Source organism: Hylobates moloch, unplaced genomic scaffold (genome assembly GCF_009828535.3).
Source record: "Hylobates moloch isolate HMO894 unplaced genomic scaffold, HMol_V3 SCAFFOLD_12, whole genome shotgun sequence".
Taxonomy (NCBI): Eukaryota; Metazoa; Chordata; class Mammalia; order Primates; family Hylobatidae; genus Hylobates; species Hylobates moloch.
In genome coordinates, this window is record NW_026652287.1 from 10,708,755 (window position 1) to 10,733,564 (window position 24,810).

The window sequence follows — 24,810 nt, forward strand, 5'->3', positions numbered from 1 at the left end:
GCCTTCTGACTTGTCGCTGCCCGGGAAGCCTCCTCATTCAGAACAGGAGTCCCCAGGTGGTGTCTCAGCCATGTTAAGGCAAAATGCCAACCTGGAGAGGTTTGTGATCCTTCACTGTGCATTCATTTTCTCCAACAAACACACGTACTGTAGGCCTGGCTCTATGCAAGATGCCAGGAATGTCACAAGAGTGAGACACAGTCCTGGCGACCAGGTCAATGAAAACTAAACAGCTCACCAAGAGCCTGTCTGTCCCAAGGCTCAGCAGTCTAGGCTCATTGCTGTCCAGGTAAACCCCAAACAGGAGACTGCGAATGCTTTTGCGATGAGAGCGAAGTCTTGCTAAGTACTCCCAGACCCTTTGTCCGTTTCTGACCACCAGCATGTAAACAGCCACAGTAAAACTTCTATCCTAAAGATGAGCAAAAGAGAAGGAGTTAACCCATTTTACGTTTAGTAAATTAAGAATCATCATTATGGGCCGGGCGCGGTGGCTCATGCCTGTAATCCCAGCGCTTTGGGAGGCCGAGGCGGGTGGATCACCTGAGGTCAGGAGTTCAAGACCAGCCTGGCCAATATGGCAAAACCCCATCTCTACTAAAAATACAAAAATTAGCTGGGAGTGGTGGCACATGCCTGTAATTCCAGCTACTCAGGAGGCTGACAAAAGAATTGCTTGAATCTGGGAGGAGGAGGTTGCAGCGAGCCAAGATCGTACCACTGCACTTCAGCCTGTACAACAGAGCAAGACCCTATCAAAAAAAAAAAAAAAATACTAAGAATATTTTCTTCAAAAAAAATCTTAGTCTATTCAAGCAAGTAGTAAAACAATATCCATTTTAGTTTTAGTTTAGTTTTTTTTTTTTTTTTTTTTTGAGACAAGAGTCTTGATCAGTTGCCCAGGCTAGAGTGCAGTGGCCTGATCACGGCTCACTGCAGTCTCAGTCTCCTGGGCTCAAAAGATCCTCCAGCCTCAGCCTCCTAAGTAGCTAGGACTACAGGTACACGCCACCATACCTGGCTAGTTGTTTTTCATTATTTTTTGTAGAGATGGGGTCTCACCATGTTGCCCAGGCTGGTCTCAAACTCCTGCATCAAGCAATCTGACTGCCTCGACCTCCCAAAGTGCTGGGATTACAGGTAGGAGCTACACCTGGCCTAATGCCCATTTTACAGATAAGAAAATTAAAGTTAAAAGCAGAAAACTGAAAAGGTAGCGAGGGAGAAAGTATGAACGTGACACTGTGGTTTTTACACTCCTTTCCAGGTGCCCCCTCGCTGTCTGTGGAAAGCCGAAAGCCTGACCCTTTGTGCCTTTGCCCTCCCTTTTCTTTGTCTAGCTACATACAATAAAAAAGCTATGTGTTTTTGAAAGGTATGAAGGCTGCAAGTGAACCCAGTTGGTGTGGGGGAGCCTGGCCTGAGGGGACACAGAGGCTGGACTGTGTGCACCCACAGTGTGCTGACATGGCTTTGGCTTCAGAAGCGTTGTGTACACAAACCAGAGGAGTGGCCGCACCAGTGTGGAGACGGAGAGCGCTGTAAGGGACAGGAGTTTAGTGAAGACCACTGCTTTTCCCCTCCCAACATAAAGGCAGACCAACATAACTGCCTTACAGCTCACTGTAACCTCAAACTCCTGGCCCCCAGGGGTCCTCCTGCCTCAGCCTCCTGGATAACTGGGGCTACAGATGTGCGCCACGAGGCCTGGCTAATTTTTAAAAAATGTTTTTGTAGCAATGGGGTCCTGCTGTGTTTCCTAGGCTGCTCTTGAACTCCTGTCCTCCAATAATCCTCCCACCTCGGCCTCCCAAATCATTGGGATTACAGGTGTTAGCTACTATGTCTGGCCTCTTTTGGTTTCAAATAAAATTGCTAAGCCACTGGATGGGTTGTCCATGAAAACACTTACAGCAGTTGCCATATACTGGGAGTCATGGGAAAAGCTTATATGAGTCACACTGGTTCTGGAATATTTGAAAGGCTCTGGGCTTTCATTTTCTAAAGACATTGCATCAAGAATGTAAACTGTCCCCTCTGTAAAGCCAGCTCCAAGAAGGGCTCCTGAAATGACAAGCCAGAGAACGATGGAAAAGGATTACATTCATTCAAGAGATGTTGAGTCTGTGCCAGGCTTTGTTCTGGGTGCAGAGAAGACAGCAACTAACACAACAAAGCTCCTGTGCGGAGAAACGAACCGAAACGCATGATCTCCTGGGGTGAGCGCGCAGAGACGCGCAGATAAGCCCAGAACACTGCGGGAGCCCCAGAGAGAAGGCACCTCATCCAGCCTGCTGGGGGCTGGAGTCACGGAGACTTCCTGGAGCTATGCCAGCCCAGGTGCATCCATCCCTTTCGGGGCTGTCCATGTGGAACCGATGGTAGGCCGATAAGACGAAAATACCTTCCGGGTTGTAGGTCAGACTCTGGACTCCAAGCCCCTTCTCAAAAACCCTGCTGAAAAGATATTGTTTGTTTTCATAATTCCACACTTTGATCATCCCACAGATGCTCCCAATGGCAATGAGGGGTTGATATGGGTGGCAGGAGATGGCACAAATGGCATCCTTGGGCTCTACAAATAACTTCTCAAGTTTGGTCCCATCTGTTGTTAAGTGGTACACCGCGGCATCAGATGTTCCAATGATAAAATTCCTGTTTGCCAAGGAGAGACCAAACAATATCAGTGTTTGCAGGGAATGGGGCATGCCAGCTATTCTGCTTCTAATTGCACATAAAACGCCTCTGTCGTCTGTAATTTAGTGACATTATTAACCCAACATTTCCAAAAATATACCACCAATACCCAACAGCCTCCATTTGCAAGTGAAAAAGCCCACTTTTCTCCATGTAAATTGAGTCATTAAGTATGCAGATGGACAGTCAGTTGTACAATTAGCTAATCTGCACATGCAAATATTCATTTGTGTATGCAAATATGGAGTTTGGTGCACACATACAGATGTGCCTGTAAATACTGCAAGGGTAATTAAGCAGACTCACAGATAATTCGGTCTTGAAATGTTATGGCTATTAATTATCCAGTGCCTTTAACCGCAGTGGATAGGACAAGCTCAGCTTAGAGAAAAGAGACCAACCTTCAGCAAAAGACTCCAGACTCAACAGAGGTGAGAGCTCAGGGATCAGGACTTTCCAGCTTCCAGTTACTAAAGAGTCTTAATATTAAAGTCATGTTTCATTAATTTTTTTTTTTTTTTGAGATGGAGTCTCACTCTGTCGCCCAGGCTGGAGTGGAATGGCACTATCTCAGCTCACTGGAAGCTCTGTCTCCCAGGTTCACGCCATTCTCCTGCCTCAGCCTCCCGAGTAGCTGGGACTACAGGAACCCGCCACCACGCCCAGCTAATTTTTTGTATTTTTAATAGAGACAGGGTTTCACCATATTAGCCAGGATGGTCTCGATCTCCTGACCTCGTGATCAGCCCACTTTGGCCTCCCAAAGTGCTGGGATTACAGGCATGGGCCACCACGCCTGGCCTTATGTTTCATTAATTTTTTTTTTTTTTTTTTTTTTTGAGACGGAGTCTCGCTCTTTCACACAGGCCAGACTGCAGTGGCACTATCTTGGCTCACTGCAAGCTCTGCCTCCTGGGTTCACGCCATTCTCCTGCCTCAGCCTCCCGAGTAGCTGGGACTACAGGCGCCCGCCACCGAGCCCGGCTAATTTTTTGTATTTTTAGTAGAGATGGGGTTTCACCATGTTAGCCAGGATGGTCTCGATCTCCTGACCTCGTGATCCGCCCGCCTCGGCCTCCCAAAGTGCTGGGATTACAGGCGTGAGCCACCACGCCCAGCACATTAATTTTTTAAATGATCCAATAGTTATCACAATCAGCCAGGGACATATCCCAGGAACAACACGAACCTCCCACTGCATGCAAACTAAAGAAGACAGCAATCATTTTTCAACCATTCTAATGACTAGATTCATTAACAACTTACCTTAAGACAAAAAGGTCACCTTTTAAAGTGCAGTCAGGAGGATAGTTTGATTTTTCGGTAGGAGGAGTTGCTGGGGTCTTTGAAAAGGACAGAGTTCTTATGGCGCCCAGTTTCAAGTGACTGTACCAGTTAACAATAGACAGGGTATGATCATAGAACTTAATGTTTCCCTTAATGTCACCTGTGACAATGTAGCTGAAATGGAGAATAACATCAGTTTTGCAAATAGCAATAATAACAAGTAGCATCTATGTAATACCTAATTATATGTCAGGCTCTGGATTCTGGGGCATTGCAAAAACTTAATTTAATACTGCCCAACGAGAATGATTTTACTGTTATCCCAATTTACATCTAGGAAACTAACGTTCAGAGGTTAAGAAATTTGCTCAGGGCATTGTGTTGCCAGATTTAGCAGATAACAATACAGATACCCAGTTACATTTTAAAATTTGCATTAAAAAAATTCAGTGTAGCTGGGTGTGGTGGCTCATGTCTGTAATCCCAGCACTTTGGGAGGCCCAGTCGGGCGGATCACCTGAGGTCAGGAGTTCGAGACCAGTCTGGCCAACATGGTGAAACCCTGCCTCTACTAAAAATACAAAAATTAGTCAGGTGTGGTGGTGCGCACCTGTAATCCCAGCTACTCGGGAGGCTGAGGCAAGAGAATCGCTTGAACATGGAAGGTGGAGGTTGCAGTGAGCTGAGATTGCATCACTGCACTCCAGCCTGGGTGACAAGAGCAAAACTCTGTCTCAAAATACAAAACAGACAAACAAACAAAAAAATTAGCGTAAGTACATCCCAAATATTGCACGGGACATACTTATACCTGGCAATTTTATCAGGGCCATGTGGCTTGACTATGCAGGGAACCCAGATGTATCTAAAGCAAAGTCCGTGCTTTCTGCTAGGTTCTCCCCTGACCTCCAAGATCAGCCATACACAATGTCGGTGGACAAGGATTTACACTCCCCATATAACTACAGATGACAATGGAGAGAATCGCTCCACCAGCCCTCTGAAATCATGCAGGCTGGCAATGGGACACTAGCCAGTTTACAGGAAGGCACTACTGTTAGTGTGATCATAAAACCCTGTCCAGTCATCACGGCAGAAGGCAGTGCCACGTGACAAAATGGCTTTCATTTCCAGTCCTTGGATCCATCCCAAATGGGCTTTTTAAAAAAGACTTTGACATAATTCTAATCACGGGAGGCAGATGAGGAGGATTTTCTCTTACATATGCAGAGTGGTTAAATGAGGCTTCTGATTAATAAGCAAGGCAGGTGGGCCAAGTAATTGGCTTGAACATCTGTCACTGCCCTCTGCTGGACAGAAGCAGCAGTACTGACCAAGTATTTTCAGAGACCTTTTCCTTCTTGGACTCCCAGGTCCTGACCGGGTTTTATTAACTTGGAGAACCCAGGCCTGGTCTTCACTGGATCCTAACCCCCAACCGATTAAAGGTTGATGGCATGGCCAACTGCAGTTCTCCTATCTTCTCGCCCCACTGAGTGAGGATGACAATTTGCATTTCTCTTTGTAAAACCATGTCAAGACCTCATTGTTCCCCTGCATCGAAAAAAGGCGAATGGAAGCAAATGGGTGTTTCGAAAGCAGATGGCCCAGCGACTCTAACCATATGGGCAGGGTCCCCATCACTAGGCAATTTTCTCCACACCTTCAGGAACTTCTCTCACACACTGATGATGGCCACCATTTACCTAGGGTTCCCCTGCGCCAAGCATGTGCAAAGAGTGTTACATCCCTATCTAGTGAAATCCTCATAAAACCACTCTGAGAGAAATAGTACTGTTATGCCCATTTTACAGATGAAGAAATAGAGGCTCAGCAAGGTTAAGTTCCTTGCTCAAGGTCACTCAGCAAGGAAGGGACCCAGCTGAAATGAGAACTCTGTCTTAATTAAGGACTTTAATGACCATCTGTGAGTCTCCACAGCCACTCAAAGTCAGAGTTAGTGAATTTTATTAAGTTTTGATGCATTTGATCTTCTCACAATGGGTAAATATTATTTTTGTTTTGTTTTGAGACCAAGTCTTGCTCTGTCGCCCAGACTGGAGTGCAGTGGTGAGATCTTGGCTCACTGCAACCTCTGCCTCCTGGGTTCAAGTGATTCTCATGCCTCAGCTTCCCAAGATGCTGGGACTACAGCCGCACACCACCACACCTGCCTAATTTTTGTATTTTTAGTAGAGACAGGGTTTCACCATGTTGGCCAGGCTGGTCTCAAACTCTTGAGGCCACCCACCTCGGCCTCCCAAAATGCTAGGATTACAGGCGTGAGCCACTGCTCCCAGCTGTAAATGTTATCTTGCAATCAGACAAAAATAATATAGCTATTCAAATTATTTTCTTACATTTAATGCATGTAAAATGTTGGGTGCAAAATCCATCCAATTAGCACAGAAGAAAAAATCTAGTTCCTTTTTGTTTCATCAACACAAAGGGATTTTTTTAAACATAATGCATGCTCATGATTTTTTTAAAAATCCAATTAGTATAAATGGAACTATAAAAAGAAGTAAATCCACCCTGATCCCTGATTTTAGTTCTCAGTTCTTTTCCTCAGAGGCAACCAATGTTCCCAGTTCATTATGACTCTCCCCAGAATATTCTATGCATATACAAAATACGCATATACATCCAAAAGAGGTTTTTTTTTTAAGACAGGAGGGTCTCACTCTGACACTCAGTCTGGAGTGCAGTGGCAATGACAGCTCATTGCAGCCTCGAACCCCTGGGCTCAGGTAATCCTCCCATCTGTCTCTCTCTGTTTTTTGGTAGAGATAGGGTCTCACCATGTTGCCCAGGCTGGTCTCGAACTTCTGGCCTCATGTGATCCTCCCACCTCAGCCTCCCAAAGAACTGAAATTAGAGGTGTAAGCCACTGTGCCCAACCTCCTCCCATAACAATTTTTAAATATTTTTATAATCATCCATAGCTATCTTTTAATTAAGTTAAAATTACCTATCAATTGTAGTAAGCACAGTGATACCCTCTTTCTGCAAATGAACCAATTTACAAGGCTTGATATAGGGAAAGCCCAAAAAGGTGGAGGCAGATGAGGGTGGGCGGTGTATGTCCCAGACAACCAGCTTCCCTTCCATTGTGGCTGAGAGTATTTGTGTTAAATTCAAGTGAAAGATGGACTGGCTAAACTTTCCCACAAGCTTGTTGAAGGTCTGTGTTTCAAAAGAAAGGTTATAGTTACTGTTGGTAATAAATATAAAACAAAGCATTTAGCAACACGATATTTTATAATGCTATGCTGAAATATAGTGAGAACAAGAGAAAGAAAAAGAAACAATCACTAAAACCGTCTCCCATGGATTGCCATGGTCCAGGCAGTTCTGAACCTCTGGAGGTTTGCTAAGAGCAAGTGAAGGGTTATGTACTCTGTTCAATTACATTGTTTGTTTAAAGCAAATGACAGAGTGGTTAATCACTGTTTATACCTGTTAAACTTCTCTTATGGCGGTTTCAGAGACTGCTGAAGAAACTAATGCCTGTTGTGAGTCAAAGCATGCTCTGGTTATAAAATAGCATAAAATAATTATCCCAGCCTCCTTTGATCATAAGGTATTTTCCCATCAGTAGAAAATATCTAAGCACTGTACATAGAAATGCCCTATTCTCTATGCTGCCCGATTCTCTAATAATACAGAGAAGATCCTAAGGTTTACCTCTTCTGACCTGAACACAAGAGAAATAGTAAAATAATAATTAGTCAAGGAAGAGCACCAAGTTCTTCCTAAGAGCAGCACTGTTTCAACACATTTTTATCATTTCAAATGGCTTATTATTTGTGGATTCTGTATTTGCGAATTCACCTACTTTAAGAATTGATTTGTAATCCCAAAATCAATCCTTGCAGCACTCTCACGGTCATTTGCAGAAGTGCATGTGCAGTGTGACAAATAACTACTCACTCAACATGCACATTTCCAGTTGGAGGCAAGCAGGGCAATGGCCTGCCTTCTTGTCTCAGCTCTGACTATAAACAAGTGTCCTTTTCTTGGTCTATTTAGTGCCATGCTTGCATTTTTGGTTGTTTGCATTTTTCTTGATGATTTTAGTATTTAAATTGACCCCGAAACATAGTGCTGAAGTGCTGTCTAGTGTTCCTAAGCAAAAGAATGCTGTGATGTGCCTTATGGAGAAAATATGTGGGTTAGATGAGTTTTGTTCAAGTCATGAGTTATAGTGCTGTTGGCCATGAGCTCAATGTTAATGAATCAATGTTATATATTAAATAAAGTGTCTTTAAATAGAAATACACATAAAACAAGGTTATGTATTGATCAGTTGGTGAAAATGTGACCAGAGGCTCACAGAAACCTACCCCTATATTTCCCTTAAGAGCAATAGTTAAGTATCTGCTAATTTGGTGTTTGCAGAGACTTTATAGAACATAACTACCAACAATAATGATAACTGACGGTATTTTTTAGTACTTTCATTTATGAAAAACAAGTCTGCAGACAGAATAATCTCCTTGCGCCCATCCATCTCAACTTTTTATTTTTTGTTTTTGTCTTTTGGCATGCCCTCGTAAATAAATTTCTACAAATCATACCAAGAGAGAAGCAAGTATGCAGAAAACTCATCAACAGGTGCTCCCTGAGAGCAGGTTACATGGGCAGCAAATGCAGAAAACGCTACAGGAGACGACTCGGTTCCACCTCAGACACAAGAGCTTGTGGTAAGCAGGCAAGATAAAATGTTTTCTCAACATCTGGTTCACCTCCCTCTTATTGGCTCTTAAACATCTAAATACCTAATATCATGTATTATTCTGAAACTGAGCAGCTTTATAAGGGATCCACTCATGTTCAACGACTCTACTTACACTGTTTCATTCATTTTTTTTTTTATATATATATATACAGGGTCTAGCTCTGTTGCCCAGGCTGGAATGCAGTGGCACAAACACAGCTCACTGTAGCCTTGACTCAAGTGATCCTCCCACCTCAGCCTCCCAAGTAGCTGGGACTACAGGCTCATACCACCCTGGCTGGCAATTTTTTTTTTTTTTTAGTAGAAACAAAGTCTAGCCTGTGTTGCCCAGGCTGGTCTCAAACTCCTGAGCTCAAGTGATCCTCTCACCTCAGTCTCCCCAAGTGCTGGGATTACAAATTAGAGCCACTGCACCCCCACAACTTTCATTCCTTGTCAATATGCACATACACATTCTAAAAGCCATCATGTTTTTATATTTTCTCACGGCAATAACTCTTTTTATAACATTTTATTAGGGCCAGGCGCGGTGGCTCACATCTGTAATCCCAGCACTTTGGGAGGCTGAGACGGGCAGATCACGAGGTCAGGAGATCGAGACCATCCTGGCTAACACAGTGAAACCCCATCTCTACTAAAAAAAAAATACAAAAAATTAGCTGGGCATGGTGGCAGGCGCCTGTAGTCCCAGCTACTCGGAAGGCTGAAGCAGGAGAATGGCGAGAACCCGGGAGGCGGAGGCTGCAGTGAGCCAAGATTGCGCCACTGCACTCCAGCCTGGGCGACAGAGCAAGACTCCGTCTCAAAAAAAAAAAAAAAAATTTTATTTTTAACAATACTTCCATTATTTTCAACTGACAATTCAATATGTATACGGGACCCAAGTAAAATTTTTCAAATTATTTCCCAGTAGCTTAATATCAAGATGTACAAAGAGTAGCCCAAAGCAGCTAAGCTTGCACATAAATATTTATTCTCCACAAAATCCGATGGACAAAAATGCAATGGGCATACTTACTTTTTCGGTTAAAAGTGGGGCACTGTGAGCCAGTGTATCCCTCTCTTCATACTGATAAGAGGAAAAAATAATCACTACTCAAAAAGACCCAGTTTCCAAAGGAAGAACTGCATTAATAATACAAGCAAAACAAATACATCTAAACAAGGTCAGAAATTTGCAGTTTCTACAGGTAAGAGAACTTGCTGCCTTGGGAAATATCTAAAAACATTCTGAAAGAAAAGCAAATACATAAAAAATATAAAAAAATGCCACAAACGATTATGACTTTTTTTTTCTTGAGACAGAGTTACATATTAAATAAGGTGTCCTCAAACAGAAACACATCTATCACCCAGCCTGGAGTGCAGTGGCGTGATCTCAGCTCACGACAAACTCCACCTCCCGGGTTCAAGCAATTCTCCTGCCTCAGCCTCCTGAGTAGCTGGGATTACAGGAGTGCACTACCATGCCCAGCTAATTTTTTTTTTTTTTTTTTTTTTTTTTTAGTAGAGATGGGGTTTTACCATGTTGGCCAGGCTGGTCTCGAACTCCTGACCTCAGGTGATCCGCCCGCCTCGGCCTCCCAAACTGTTGGGATTACAGGCATGAGCCACCACGGCCAACCTTGAGGTATTTATTAAAGTTTTAAAGCCTTATTAATAGAGAATTCGAATTTGCATTAAGTACTATGTAAAGTCACAATCGGCTGGGCACGGTGGCTCACGCCTATAATCCCAGCACTTTGGGAGGCCGAGGCGGGCAGATCACTTGAGGTTAGGAGTTTGAGACCAGCCCGGCCAACATGGAGAAACCCTGTCTCTACTAAAAATACAAAAATTAGCCAGGCATGGTGGCAGTTTCCTGTAATCCCAGCTACTCGGGAGGCTGAGGCAGGAGAATTGCTTGAACCCGAGAGGCAGAGCTGAGGTCACACCACTGCACTGCAGCCTGGGTGACAGAGTGAGACCCCATCTCAAAAATAAAATAAAATAAAGCTATAATAAATATCTTAAATAATGACTATCACTCACAATCAGTGACTCAATGTGTTTTGGTTTTGCTTTACAATTTTTTATTGAGGTAAAATTCACTTAACATAAAATTAATCATAACCATGTTAAAGTGTGCAATTCAGTGGTACTTCCTACATTCACAATGCTGCAACCATCTAGATCCGAGACATTTTCATAACCCCAAAAGGAAATCTCCTACCATTAAGCAGCTACTCGGTCTCTCCCCAGGCCTTGAAAACCACCAGTTTACTCTGTATCTGTGGACTTGCCTATGCTGGATGTTCCATAGAAATGGCATCATGCAACATGTGACTTTCGTGTCTGGTGTCTTTCATTTAGCATCATGCTTTCAAGGCTGATCCATGTCACAGCATGTATCAGTACTTCATACAATAACATTCCATTGTATGGATCGACCACATTTTGTTTACCTACTCATCAGTTGATGAACATTTGGTTTGTTTCTACCTTTTGGTTATTACAAATAGTGCTGCTGCTGCTGTGAACATTTGTGTAGAAGTATTTGTTCAAATGCTTCTTTTTAATTCTTTTACATCTTACCTTGGAATTGCTGAGTCACATAGCTATTCCATGTTTAACTTGGAACGTTTTTTGTTTTGTTGTGTTTTGTTTTGTTGAGACAGAGTCTCACTCTGTTGCCCAGGCTAGAGTGCAGTGGCACCATCACCATCACAGCTCACTGCAGTCTCAAACTCCTGGGCTCAAGCACTCCTCCAGCCTCAGCCTCCTGAGCAGCTGGGACTACAGGCATGCATCCCCATGCACTGTTAATTTTTTTTAAATAATTTTTTGTAGAGATGAGGTCTTGTTATGTTGCTCAGGCTAGTCTTAAACTCCTGGCTTCAAGTGATCCTCCTGCCTTGGCCTCCCATGGTGCTGGAAATACAGTCATGAGCCATTGTGCTCAGCCTCAATGTTTTTTATTCTCATGATTTTGCCCTGTGTCAGTATATGTATCACTAATCTGTTTGCTAATTCCTTTCTAAAAGGGAAAAAAGACCAAGGTCTCAAAAAAAAAAAAAAAAAAAACCTGTATTTTAGAGCCAGGCGTGGCCGGCTCACCCCTCTAATCCTAGCTACTTGAGAGGATTAAGTGGGAAGATTACTTGAGCCCAGGAATTTGAGGCCAGCCTGGGCAACATAGCGAGACCTTGTCTCCAAAAAACCACAAAACTTGTATTTCAGTCTTGTTAAATAAATTCAAATAAACATTTGCCTCATTACTTCAATAAAATTTAATAAGTAAAATTGAATTATTTGCTTTTGATTTAATATGCTAATTTCTAATGGGACTAAATACTATAGTTAAATAAAAACATTTTAATATATATTCATTGCTTCCTAAGTAGAGATACTATATTGTTACATTACTGACACATTTGTACTCAAAGAATGAATACATACTTCTACCCACATTTAAAACAAATCAAAATATTTCTACTTACCCATGCATAATATATTGCCCGTGTTTTACTATTGCTCACCAATTCTTTATTATTTGTTGGGTTAAAAGTAATGTAGTTCTGAAATATAAAGTATGAAAATACATTAATGATAAATTTTCTGTTTCTGGTTAAGCCGAATGTTAAAATTAAATAATAATTTTAATTAAAACAAATGAGTAGGAATATGAAACAGAAAAGATATGGCATTTGGTAAAAAATAGGAATATCATTTAAATACTGGTGATTAAAATAGTGTCAAATGTGTTCCCTTTCCAGTCTGATCTATTATAATTCATCATCTATAAATTGGAATAAGTTTTTCTTTTTTTTTTTTGAGCCAGAGTCTCGCTCTGTCACCTAGGCTGGACTGCAGTGGTGCCATCTCAGCTCACTGCAGCCTCCACCTCCTGGGTTCAAGTCATTCTCCTGCCTCAGTCTCCTGAGTAATTGGGACTACAGGCACGTGCCACTACGCCCAGCTAATTTTTATATTTTTAGTAGAGACGGGGTTTCACCATGTTGGCCAGGCTGGTCTCGAACCCTACCTCAAGCGATCCACCCGCCGCAGTCTCCCAAAGTGCTGGGATTACAGGTGTGGGCCACTGCACCTGGCTGTAACAAGCTTTTCTGATAGTGGTCAATTTAAAATAATAACAATAATAATAATAAAATAAATTGGAACAAGCAAAAGTGAACTAGTATTCACCAATAACCTTTATTCTGTATCTTTTAGATAAAGACTGCTGCATATACATTTCTAAATTTGACAGGGCCACACAGTATCTTGGAATGAATGCAAGATATTGGAAGGGGATTCTAATTCCTGCCAAGATGGTGAATAGCATGGGCTGCTGGCTCCCTTCCCAAAAACCAACCCTGCAGAAACTATGGAAGTGAGGGAAAGTTTAAATACAGAAACCAAACAGTCACAGCAAGAACAACAAAGCAAGCTCTTCCTGGGGAGCCATGGGGTATGTGTTTGAAATGTGCATGGGAGGTGGGTGGCTACAGCCTGGGGAGAAGGGCTACAGGAGACAGCACTGAGGGACAGGCTGGAGAAAAGCTTTTTAAGTTCCATTTCTGCCATTTCCACCCCATCTCCACGCCTATTCCTTACCTATCATTTTCTGAACATTTTATGAATGTTACATACCACAGGAGTATAAACTACTAATGCCAGTGTTTGATAATTCATATCAGAACAGCACAAAAGCCTGGGTAGGGTAAGGAACTGGCAAAAGCAAGTGCATGAGGCAGACTTAACAAAGCCTGAAAATCAGCCTCAAACGACCTCAAGCTCTGATTAGATTAAGCTGACCACTCTGCTAAGTGCCTTTAATAAGCAGAAGTCAGTCTTCTTTGGACGAAGTCATCTCAAGCCTCAAATTTATTTCTACACTTTAAAAAACACAACATCAGGCATTCAGTAAGAAATAGCCAGGCATATTAAAGAGATACATCCAGGCCAGGCGCTGTGGTGTATGCCTGGAATCCCAGCACTTTGCAAGGCTGAGGCAGGAGGATCGCTTGAGGCCAGGAGTTCAAGACCAGCCTGGGCAACAGAACAAGAGCCCATCTAAAAAAAAAAAAAAAGAAAAGATAAAAGACCCATCCAAATGACTGAAAACCAAGGGGAAAAAGCAATTGGCAGAAAGAAGCCACAGGAGATCCGAGTACTGGGGTTATTAGACACAGATGTGACAATCACTGGATTAACATGCAGGAAAGTAGAGGACAAAACGGAGAATCTCAGCAGATAGCTCTACTTAAAAAAGAATCAAATGGAAATTCTAGACCTGAAAAAAATGATTCAAAACTTTGCTCAATTGTTTAACAGAAATTTAGATATAGCCAAAGAAAGAACTAGTCAGCAGGAAAGGAAGACAAATTATAGTAGAAAACATCCAGACTGAAGCAGAAACAGATGAAAGGATAGAAAATACAGAAAAGAAAATAAAAGACCAGTGGGACAAGACCAGAAAAGGTCTAACATATGTGTAATTGGAGCCCCAGAAGGAGAATAAAGAAAGAATGTGGCAGAAGAAATGTGTAAAGAGGTAATGGCTGAGAATTTTCCAAAACTGAGAAGAAATATAACATCTCAGGTTCAAGAAATCCTAAAGGATAAGCTTTACAAAAATCAACAACATACCCACTTCCACATAGACAAATCACTGAAAAGCTGCTGGGGCTGGTGCAGCAGTGGCTCACGCCTATAATCCCTGCACCTTGGGAGACTGAGGTAGGAAGGTCACTTGAGCCCAGGAGTTTGGGACCAGCCTGGGCAACACAGCGAGACCGCATCTCTACAAAAAAAAAAAAAAAAAATAGCCAGGTGTGATGGTGCTACCTGGGAGGCTGACGTGGGAAAATCACTTGAGCCTAAGAGGTCAAGGCTGCAATGAGCGGTGACCTGTGCCACTGAACTTCAGCCTAGGTGATGGAGTGAGACCCTGTCTCAAAAACAGAACAAAACAAAACAAAACAAAAATCCTACTGAAAACCAAGGGAAAAATCTGTAAGAGCAGCTGGGGGCCAAGGAGAGAGAGACACAACATTCAAAATAGGGATTGACAGCTGACTTCAACAGAAATGGTAGAAACCAGAAGACAACAGAATCACATCCTTGAAGATATGAAGTGCTGAAAGAAAATACTACCACTCTAGAATTCTATACCAAAAGGAAAATCTCCTTCGAAAATAAAGACTTGTCCATGAACATTCACAGCAGCTTTATTTTCAATAGCCACAACCAGGAAACAACCCAATGTCCATTAATGGTGAATTAATAAACAGTTACATACCTATTCAATGCACTACTATTCAACAATAAAAAGGAATACGCTACTGATAACGTGCAACAACAAAACTGAGTGAAAGAAACCAAAGCTCTCTGCAAATGGAGTCCATTTACTATACATGAAATTCTGGAAAATGCAAACTGACAAACAATAATCAGGATGGTAGACGTTAGGAGATGGATGGAGGGATCAGATCACACCTTGGAGGTCACATGTCATGGAATTTTAATGTTATTCTGAGGACAATGAGAAGTCACTGAAGGATTTTAAGTACAGGAGTGATGTAATATTTTAAGTATTTAAAAATATGGCCAGGCACGGTGGCTCACGCCTGTAATCCCAGCACTTTGGAAGGCCGAGACGGGCAGATCACAAGGTCAGGAGATCGAGACCATCCTGGCTAACACGGTGAAACGCCATCTCTACTAAAAATACAAAAAAATTAGCTGGGCGTGGTGGTGGGCGTCTATAGTCCCAGCTACTCAGGAGGCTGAGGCAGGAGAATGGCGTGAAACCAGGAGGCAAAACTTGTGGTGAGCCGAGATCGCACCACTGCACTCCAGCCTGGGTGACAGAGCAAGACTCCGTCTCAAAAATAAATAAATAAATAAATAATTAAAAATGAAAAATAAAAATAACACTCTGGCCAGGCGCGGTGGCTCACGCCTGTAATCCCAGCACTTTGGGAGGCCAAGGCAGGCGGATCATGATGTCAGGAGATCGAGACCACCCTGGCTAACATGGTGATACCCCATCTGTACTAAAAATACAAAAAATTAGCCAGGCATGGTGGCACGTGCCTGTAGTCCCAGCTACCCAGGAGGCTGAGGCAGGAGAATCGCTTGAACTCAGGAGGCAGAGGTTGCAGTGAACCAAGATCATGCCACTGCACTCCAGCCTGGGCAACAGAATGAGACTCCGTCTCAAAAAAAAAGAAAAGAAAAGAAAACAACAACAACAACAACAACAAAACAGTCTGACTGCTGTGGGAAGACTGTTAGAGAGTGAAGCAAGAGTGAACACAGAGAGACCAGCGGGCCAGATAATGCAGTAGAGGTGACTGTGGCCTGGACGAGGATGGTGGCAACAGAGGTGGAAAGGAGAGGAAAGATTTCAGGATGTCTTGGAAGTAAATAGCCTTGGGAATAGATGACAATACCCAAGAAGAAAGCATAGCAAAAAGAAGAAGAGGGCCAGGTGTGGTGGCTCACACCTGTAATCCCAACACTCTGGGAGGCTGAGGCGGGTGGATGGCTTGAGCCTAGGAGTTGGAGACCAGCCTGGCCAACATGGCAAAACTCTGTCTCTGTAAAAAATTTAAAAATTAGCTGGGCGTGATAGTGTGCAACTGTAGTCCCAGCTACTCAGGAAGCTAAGGTAGGAGGACTGCTTGAGCTCAGGAGGCAGAGGCTGCAGTGAGCTGAGATTGCACCACTGCTCTCCAGCCTGGACAACAGTGAGACCCTGTCTCAAAGAAGATTTTTTTCATTTTAATTATTTTAAATTTAAATCACCATGTGTACTCAGCAAGGTTGCAAGGTACAAAATCAACATACAAAAATCAGCTGCCTTTTTATACACTAGCAATGAACAATCTAAAATGGAAATTAAGAAAACAAATCCATTTATAATAGCATCAAAAAACCACAAAATCCTTAGGAATAAATTTAACCAGGAGGTGAAGACTTGAACTCTGGAAATTACAAAACATTCCTGAAAGAAATTAAAGAAGACATAAATAAACGGCAAGGCATCCCATGCTCATGGATTGGAAGACAACACTGTGAAGATGATGATACCACCCAAAGTGATCTACAGATTCAACGCAATTGCTATCAAAACCCCAATGGTGTTTTTTGCAGCAATAGAAAAATCCATCCTAAATAGCCACATATGGTTGGTGGCTACTGTGTTAGCACAACCTTAAGGAGTAAGAAAAAATTTTTTAGGGGCAAGAGGAACGTTGTGGGGAAAGGAAAGAAGATGGACATATGGCTGCATAACCATATTTCCCTGGCTGAGTCTAGTCACCCAAACCCTCTGTCTGGGTTTTAGATCCTGCAAGTCAGTCATGTACTTATCACAGTGCCTGGCACAGAACAGGTACTCAATAAATATATGACAAATGAAGCATGCAAGGATGAATATGACAAGTCACAAAAGCAGGGAGCAGTGACCCAGGAAATAAGGAGACCTGATAGAAACTTTCTGGGTGTCCTTGGCAAGTCACCTCATGTAAGTTGAGAGCAATAATAATAACTCCCTATACTCCTCAGAGTTAGTTTTACAAGGTTCGAAGTAGTTAAGAGAACACTTCTAGAATAAGAATGACGGCCAGGTGGGTGATTTTAGACAAATTATTTAATAATTAATGGTAGTATTCCACAGATATTAATATCTTTTTTGCTAGCATGTTTGCATGGATTATGTGAGATAATGTAAGTAAAGAATTTAGCAGACTCTGGAACATAAGTGCTTGAAAAATATTAGCTATTATATTCAAGTAAAATGAGATCAGGAAATGAAAGGGTTTTAAAAGCACTACTGAGGCCGGGCGCAGTGGCTCACGCCTGTAATCCCAACATTTTGGGAGGCTGAGGTGGGGAGATCACCTGCGGTCGGGAGTTCAAGACCAGCCTGACCAACATGGAGAAAACCCATCTCTACTAAAAAAATACAAAATTAGCCAGGCATGGTGGCGCATGCCTGTAATCCTAACTACTCGGGAGGCTGAGGCAGGAGAATCGCTTGAACCTGGGAGGCGGAGGCTATGTTGAGCCGAGATCGTGCCATTGCACTCCAGACTCCAGCCTGAGCAACAAGAGCGAAACTCTGTCTCAAAAAAAAAAACACTCTACTGTAACATAACACACCTCTACTGAAACAAAAAGTAGGTTTTGGCCTGACATCAGTAGAACTTTGTTTTTGTTTTTTTGAGACAGAGTCTCACTTTGTCACCCAGGCTGGAGTGCAGTGGCGCAATCTCGGCTCACTGCAACCTCTGCCTCCCAGGTTCAAGCAATTCTCATGCCTCGGTCTTCCAAGTAGCTGGGACTATAGGCATGCGCCATCACGCCCAAGGAATTTTTGTATTTTTAGTACAGACAGGGTTTCACCGTGTTGGCCAGGCTGGCCTTGAACTCCTGACCTCAAGTGATAACCCACCTCAGCCTCCCAAAGTTCTGGGATTACAGGTGTGAGCCACCACACCCAGCCTGGCCTGGCACCTGTATAACTTTAGATTGATGTTTACAGGCTCCAGTTGAACTCACCTGAACACCATATTCTGTGGGGAGTTCGAGAGTGCATGCTGGCGTTTCCACTGCCAAAGTCCACTTCCAGATGCATACCTTCTGTAGGTGACAGTAGAGAGAGGGGCATGAGAAGGTCTGTGAAGTCTGCTGAAGTAACTTACACCTCTTGTGGTGACCCCAAAACTTCAAGTAACTAAGGACAGAGGCCCAGACTCTGTGCTGTGGAGTCTGGTCTTTTGAGAATATCACAGACATCACGCAGCCTGAACAGAGCTGCCCACGGGGACACGCTGGACAGGTCGGCCAGCTCGCTGATGCTGACCCAAAGAGCCAGGGCCTTTACCTGGACTTCAGCATCTGAGATGGTTGCCAGATACTTGGCGTCGTGGGTCATGGCCATGGCCCTGATGCCGTTCCCTTCAGGGCAGCTGTCAAATATTGTGTGCACAGGAATACTGCAAAACAGGACAAGGGGGGGCAACACTTGCTGAGGTCTCCCTGGCTTCCCAGAGAGGCCCAGGGCAGATCTGAGCTCAGCCCAAACCTCTCCAAAACAGAACAAAATGTGGTCTATCCATACAGTGGAATCTTTTTGAGTCATAAAAGGGAATGAAGCAGTGACGCATGCTATGACACAGATGAGCCTTGGAAACGATGCTGAGTGAAAGAAGCCAGGCACGAAAGGCACGTAGTGTATGAGTCCACTTGTATGAAATGGCCGGAATAGGCAAACCCACAGAGACAGATAATGGGTGCAGGGTTTCCTTCTGGGGCGGTGAAAATGTTTTGGAACTGGATAGAGATGATGGTTGCCTAACAGTGTAAATGTATTAAATGTCACTGAACCATATGCTTTAAAATGGTCAGTTTTATGTTATGCGAATTTAACCTCAACAACAATAATAGTCAAGCCTAACTCAAGGGCCTGCTGTTTGCCCTCTTCACAAGCTCTAGTTTCTCATTCACTAGGTACCAGGCACTGATTCTGTGCCAGGTTGTGCCTGGCAGGAAGGATGTAAATATGAAAAGATGACTAGGACAACGTCCCAGCTCTCAGGGAATCGGGCACTCTCCTACATAGGTGGGAATGCAAAGGAGCAGCACTTTTCTAGAAGCACTTTGGCTGTATCTATCAAAACCTTCAATGTATACACCCTACAGCCCAGTAACTCCACTCTTACGACTTTTTCCTAGGGAAATCATGGAAAAAGTAAACAAAGGTCAGTGAAAATTCACAGTCATCGTGGTACTGCTCTAATAGCAAAAATCAAACAACACAAATGTCCCTTAATATACCATACATGAATTGTTTAAAAAGATATTATAGCATAACCATATGATAAGAAACTAGGCTGGGCAGAGTGTTGCACACTGGTAATCCCAGCACTTTGGGAGGCTGAGGTGGGTGGATTGCTTGAGCTAAGGAGTTCGAGATCAGCCTAGGCAACATGGCAAAACCCTGTCTCTACCAAAAATGGAAAAATTAGCCAGGCGTGGTGGCACGTACCTGTGGGCCCAACTACTTGGGAGGCTGAGGTGGGAGGATCGCTTGAGTCCAGGAGGTTGAGGCTGCAGTGAGCCAAGATCACGCCACTACACTCCAGCCTGGGTGATAGAGCAAGATCTTGCCTCAAAAAAAAAAAAAAAAAAAAGGCCGGCATGGTGGCTCACACCTGTAATTCCAGCACTTTGGGAGGCCAAGGCAGGTGGATCACCTGAGGTCAGGAGTTCGAGACCAGCCTGGCCAACATGGTGAAACCCCATCTCTACTAAAAATACAAAAAATTAGCCGGGTGTGGTGGCGGGCACCTGTAATCCCAGCTACTTGGGAAGCTGAGGTAGGAGAATCACTTGAACCCAGGAGACTGAGTTTGCAGTGAGCCGAGATTACACCATTGCACTCCAGCCTGGGCAACAAAAGCAAAACTCCATCTCAAAAAAAAAAAAACACATAAAAATAAAAAATAGAAATAAAAACTTTGCTGCCTTTAAAAAGAATGAGGTAGATTGGGAAAGTGACCAAAATTTGTGAAAAAAAGCAAACTGCAAAACAATCGCATCATCCTAATCGTGTGTGTGTGTGTGTGTGTGTGTGTGTGTGTGTGTGTGTGTATTGAAAAACTCTGGAGGAATAGACTCCAAACTGTAAGCAACGGTTCCTCTGAAGATGGGGTTTGGGTAAGGAGGAACTTTTATTTTTTGCTCCTACACTTCCATACTGTGTTACTGACAAGACCTTAGAGCTGTATGATTCCAACACAACCTTGAAATACCCAGAATGAGATGACATGCAAGTATCTAAGACAGCCAAAGCACAGAAGCAGTGGAAGCGAAGACGCAAGTTGTAATGGTTGGGTTGGGGGAGATCTACTGATTCCCACTGGAATGAAAAGTGGGTGGTAGCACGACTTAAACCAGGAATGCGGGCCGCATGGTTCTTTTTTGTTTGTTTATGGAGTCCTAGATACAGTGAAGATAAACAGGCCTCAGTATCTCTGTATGTCACATCAGGGTCCCAACTGGCTGGCATCAAGTCTGTGTCCCAGCTGAGGACTTCTCTGGTTCTCTGTCACTTGAGAAACTTCATCCCACTGAGAAGTAGCCCCAAAAATTCACCTGGGAAGGCAATCCCAAAATGATTGGAAATAACACAGTGAAGTCCTTTGTGAGAAAATGTATCTTATCCCTGGAGATACTTGGAATTGAATATAGAGAAGATGAAGTCAGTCAGACCTGCATTATTAACATATTTGTGATAAGACAATTTGTTCATTTTTTAGGAATTTGTAATGTTTAAGTGAATTTGACATACCAGAGTTGCTACCAGATTAGATTTGTGATGCTAATTTAAAATATGTAGTTGATTTAGACTTGTGATTTTAAATTAAAATCGTAATAGGTTTATAAACAATATTAGAACACTTAAGGAAACTTAAGATTTACCATATTTATGTCTAATTTACTAGATTTGCAGTAATTACTTAAGTACCATGAAGGATTTGTTTGTTAATCAGACTACTAAAAAACTTAACGAAACTAAATCTCTTAAATATTGAAATGCAGTTTTACATGTTTAAAAGGAGTTAATAACCAAATTTGTAACTGGGGCCAAACATTAATCAAAGCCTCCTCAAAGGTGATTGCAAAAATATGCTAGATTTATAAACAGAGTAAGATTAAGCTGAACAAAAAACTGGAGGAAGAACTACAGTTTTTAATTTATCACTAATAAAATGAATATTAATCCTAAAACCAAAACAGCCTCTGAATCATCTTTTCTGGGTCCCAAAGTAATCACTTGGGATATCATAAAATTCATATTAACATAGCATTTGCATTATTAACCACAGATATGCTTTACTGTGAAATTTTTTTTAAAAAATCACTGCCCTCAAGTTGCTTCATGTCTAGTAGAGAGACAGTTTCACAAATAAGGAAAAAACAGCGGCTCAACATCGTAACGGGGCAGCTCTGTCTGATGAAGGTGTTGGTCAGCAAAGGCTTCAGAGATGAGACACACCTGAAGAACTCTGACCCTTCTGCTGGCCGACTGCAGGCTGCTACTGCATGAGCTAATAATACTCTTCCCTTGTGGTTAAGTTGGGATGTGCCATTACTTGCAGCTGAGAGCGTGTAGCAGCTGCAGACGGCTCTGCGGAGCGGGCATTTCACTTTCTGGGGGAAGTGTCTGCAGGGCCCTAATGCAGGGTGCGTGTCCCCCGTAGCGTAAGTTGATTTGACAATGGATAGTTTCTAAAGGGTTTTAATCAGGGTGGCAACACAATCAGATTTGTTTGGGAAAAGATCACACCAACAATGTTGTGGAGAAAAACTACATGAAGTTATCCATATACGTGTGTTTAAAACAAAAGCAAATGTTTTGGAAGGAAACACACCAAATTGATTACCTCTAGAAAGAAGACTAAGATCAGAGACGGCAGCCAGTGCTTTCCATGAAAATGTATCGGTTTTCATTTTTTTTTTTTTTTAGATGAATTCTCACTCTGTCGCCCAGGCTGGAGTGCAATGGCACGATCTCGGCTCACTGCAACCTCCGCCTCCTGGGTTCAAGCGATTCTGTCTCAGCCTCCCAAGTAGGTGGGATTACAGGCGTGCACCATTATGCCTGACTAATTTTTTTGTATTTTGTGTTTTTGTAGAGACGGGGTTTCACCATGTTGGCCAGACTGGTCTCGAACGCCTGACCTCAAGTGATCCACCCACCTCGGCCTCCCAAAGTGCTGGGATTACAGGCGTGAGCCACCATGCCTGGCCTGGTTTTCATTAAATTTAACAGTTTTCCATTAAAATGTACTAAAATCATTTTTTTACAAATTAAACAGATGAGCCAGGCATGGTGGCTCACGCCTGTAATCCCAGCACTTTGGGAGGCTGAGTCAGGCAGATCACTTGAGCCCAGGAATTTGAGACCAGCCTGAGTAACATGGTGAAACCCCATCTCTATTAAAAAAATACAAAAAAATTAGCTGGGTGTGGTGGTGTACACCTGTGGTCCCAGCTACTTGGGAGGCTGAGATGGGAGGATCATCTGAGCCCAGGGGGTAAAAGTTGCAGTGAGCTGAGATTGTGCCACCGCACTCCAGCCTGGGCAACAGAGTGAGACTTTGTCTCGAAAATAATAATAATAACAACAATAACAACAACAACAACAGATGAGGCTGGGCGCAGTGGCTCACAGTTGTAATCCCAGCATTTCAGGAGGCCAAGGCAGGAGGATCACTTGTGCCTAGGAGTTCGAGATCAGCTTGCGCAACATAGCAGGACCCTGTCTCTACCAGAAAAAAAAATTAGCCAGGCTCAGTGGCATGTACCCGTGGTCCCAACTACTCAGGAAGCTGAGGTGGGAGGATCACTTGAGCTTTGGAGGCCAAGGCTGCAGTGAGCCATGATCACACCACTGCACTCCAGCCTGGGTGACAGAGTGAGACCCTGTCTCACAAAAACAAAAACAAAAAAACAAAACAAAAAACCAGATGAAAGGCCATACATTGTTTGGTCTATCCATACAATGTAATATGATTCCGCCATAGAAAGGACACGTGCCACACCACGGATGAACCTTCAAGCACAATGCTAAGTGAAAGAAGCCAGACACAAAGGCCGTGTATTGTAGGGATGTGAGATCAGAGAAGCCACAGGAAATGAAGTGTTAGATGCCACAGAGAAGTCAAGTCAGATGAGGATCAGGGTTGGGTAATGCGATCCCCTGGAGGTCACTGGTCACCTGTGGGAGAGCAGTTCCTGTGTCCCCCACTCTAGAACATTCAACCCAACTTCTTCCTAACCTCCTCGTGCAACTGGACTCACTTGTTGAACTCTTACCTCCCCACCCACCTACCCAACCAGGCCCGAACAATCTTGTCAGTGAATCTGACTGCTCTCTGCCTCAGGCCAGGAGTTAAGAAAGAAAACGCATCTAGGATCCTCTATCATGGCCTGGTGCTGTGCTCTAGTGATCCTCACAACATCCTGTGCACTGGGTTTAATGAGCTAAGTGGCCCCTCCAAACTCAGGCCCACCTAGAACCTCAGAATATGACCTTATTTGGACACAGGGCCTTTGTGGATGTAGTTAGTTAAGATGAGGTTGTGCTGGACTAGGGTGGGCCCCAAATCTAATGCCCAGTGTCCTCAAGAAGACACAGATGGATGCATGGTGGGAATGTCACGGGAAGATGGAGGCAGAGATTAGAGGGATGAGTCCACAAGCCAAAGACACCAAGGGTCACCCGCAGGCAGCAGAAGCAAGGGGAGAGGTCTGGGACAAATTCTCCCTCACAGCCCCCAGAAGCAGCCAACCCTGTCGACACCTTGGTTTCAGACTTCTGGCCTCCAGAACTGCAAGAGAGTAAATCGTCTGAGGTAATTTGTTACAGCAGCCCGAGGAAAGTAAAAAACAGTAGACGTCATTATTCTTTTTTCACAAATGGGAAAGTCACTTTCTTCTCTGGGCCTCCAAGTCACACAGCAGACCACGGCCAAGCAGGCATGGAAGCCCAGGTGGATGCCAGAGCCCGCACTCACACCTGCCTCCTGCCACCTGCTCTTTCATGTCACTCTGAAGTCCCCTGGGCCCCTTCCCTTCTCCCCTTCCAATTCTCCTATCCAGGCAGGCCACCACCAGTCACATTATCTGTTCTTACTCCCACCCTGACCAGCATGGCTGGACAAGCATCACCACGTTCCCCCACCCACCATCTGCTGCAGGCTCATGCTTTTTGTCCCCAGCCAGGCCCCTCCCTGAAACCCTACAGTTCCTTCCCTTCATTTGGTGGACCTCTACTGCATTCTCATCGATTACACCATGTCACATGCCACAGCCCAAACTACCAGCCCCATTCCCAATGTCCTCAGCAGATAAGACGGCCTCCTGCTTGAGGGCTGTCACACAAGGTGGCGTGCTCAGCCCCACAGTATCCCCCAACTGCCTAGGCATCTGCTTGCCCAGCACTTTGCAAACTATCTGTGATGAAAGATATTTCTAAAAACTTTTATTCCACTGCAGACCAATACATATTTTTTTTCTTGAGA

At 43.6% G+C, this 24,810-nt stretch overlaps 1 protein-coding gene across 4 annotated transcripts in view; it reads right to left on the reverse strand.

The window, feature by feature from the left end:
• CFAP251 (cilia and flagella associated protein 251) overlaps positions 1–24,810 on the reverse strand; it is an 81,953-nt gene that overhangs the window by 41,420 nt on the left and 15,723 nt on the right. For 3 of the 4 annotated variants that reach the window (XM_058424734.1, XM_058424735.1, XM_058424736.1), the window contains exons 6-14: positions 18,603–18,714; positions 18,278–18,358; positions 12,205–12,282; positions 9,744–9,794; positions 6,956–7,170; positions 3,964–4,158; positions 2,405–2,655; positions 1,913–2,064; positions 239–412 (exon numbers count right to left, since the gene is read on the reverse strand). In XM_058424734.1, coding sequence (XP_058280717.1) covers positions 239–412; positions 1,913–2,064; positions 2,405–2,655; positions 3,964–4,158; positions 6,956–7,170; positions 9,744–9,794; positions 12,205–12,282; positions 18,278–18,358; positions 18,603–18,714 — 1,309 coding nt within the window. The remainder of the gene's footprint in view (positions 1–238; positions 413–1,912; positions 2,065–2,404; positions 2,656–3,963; positions 4,159–6,955; positions 7,171–9,743; positions 9,795–12,204; positions 12,283–18,277; positions 18,359–18,602; positions 18,715–24,810) is intronic. The other variant, XM_058424737.1, reaches the window with a different exon arrangement.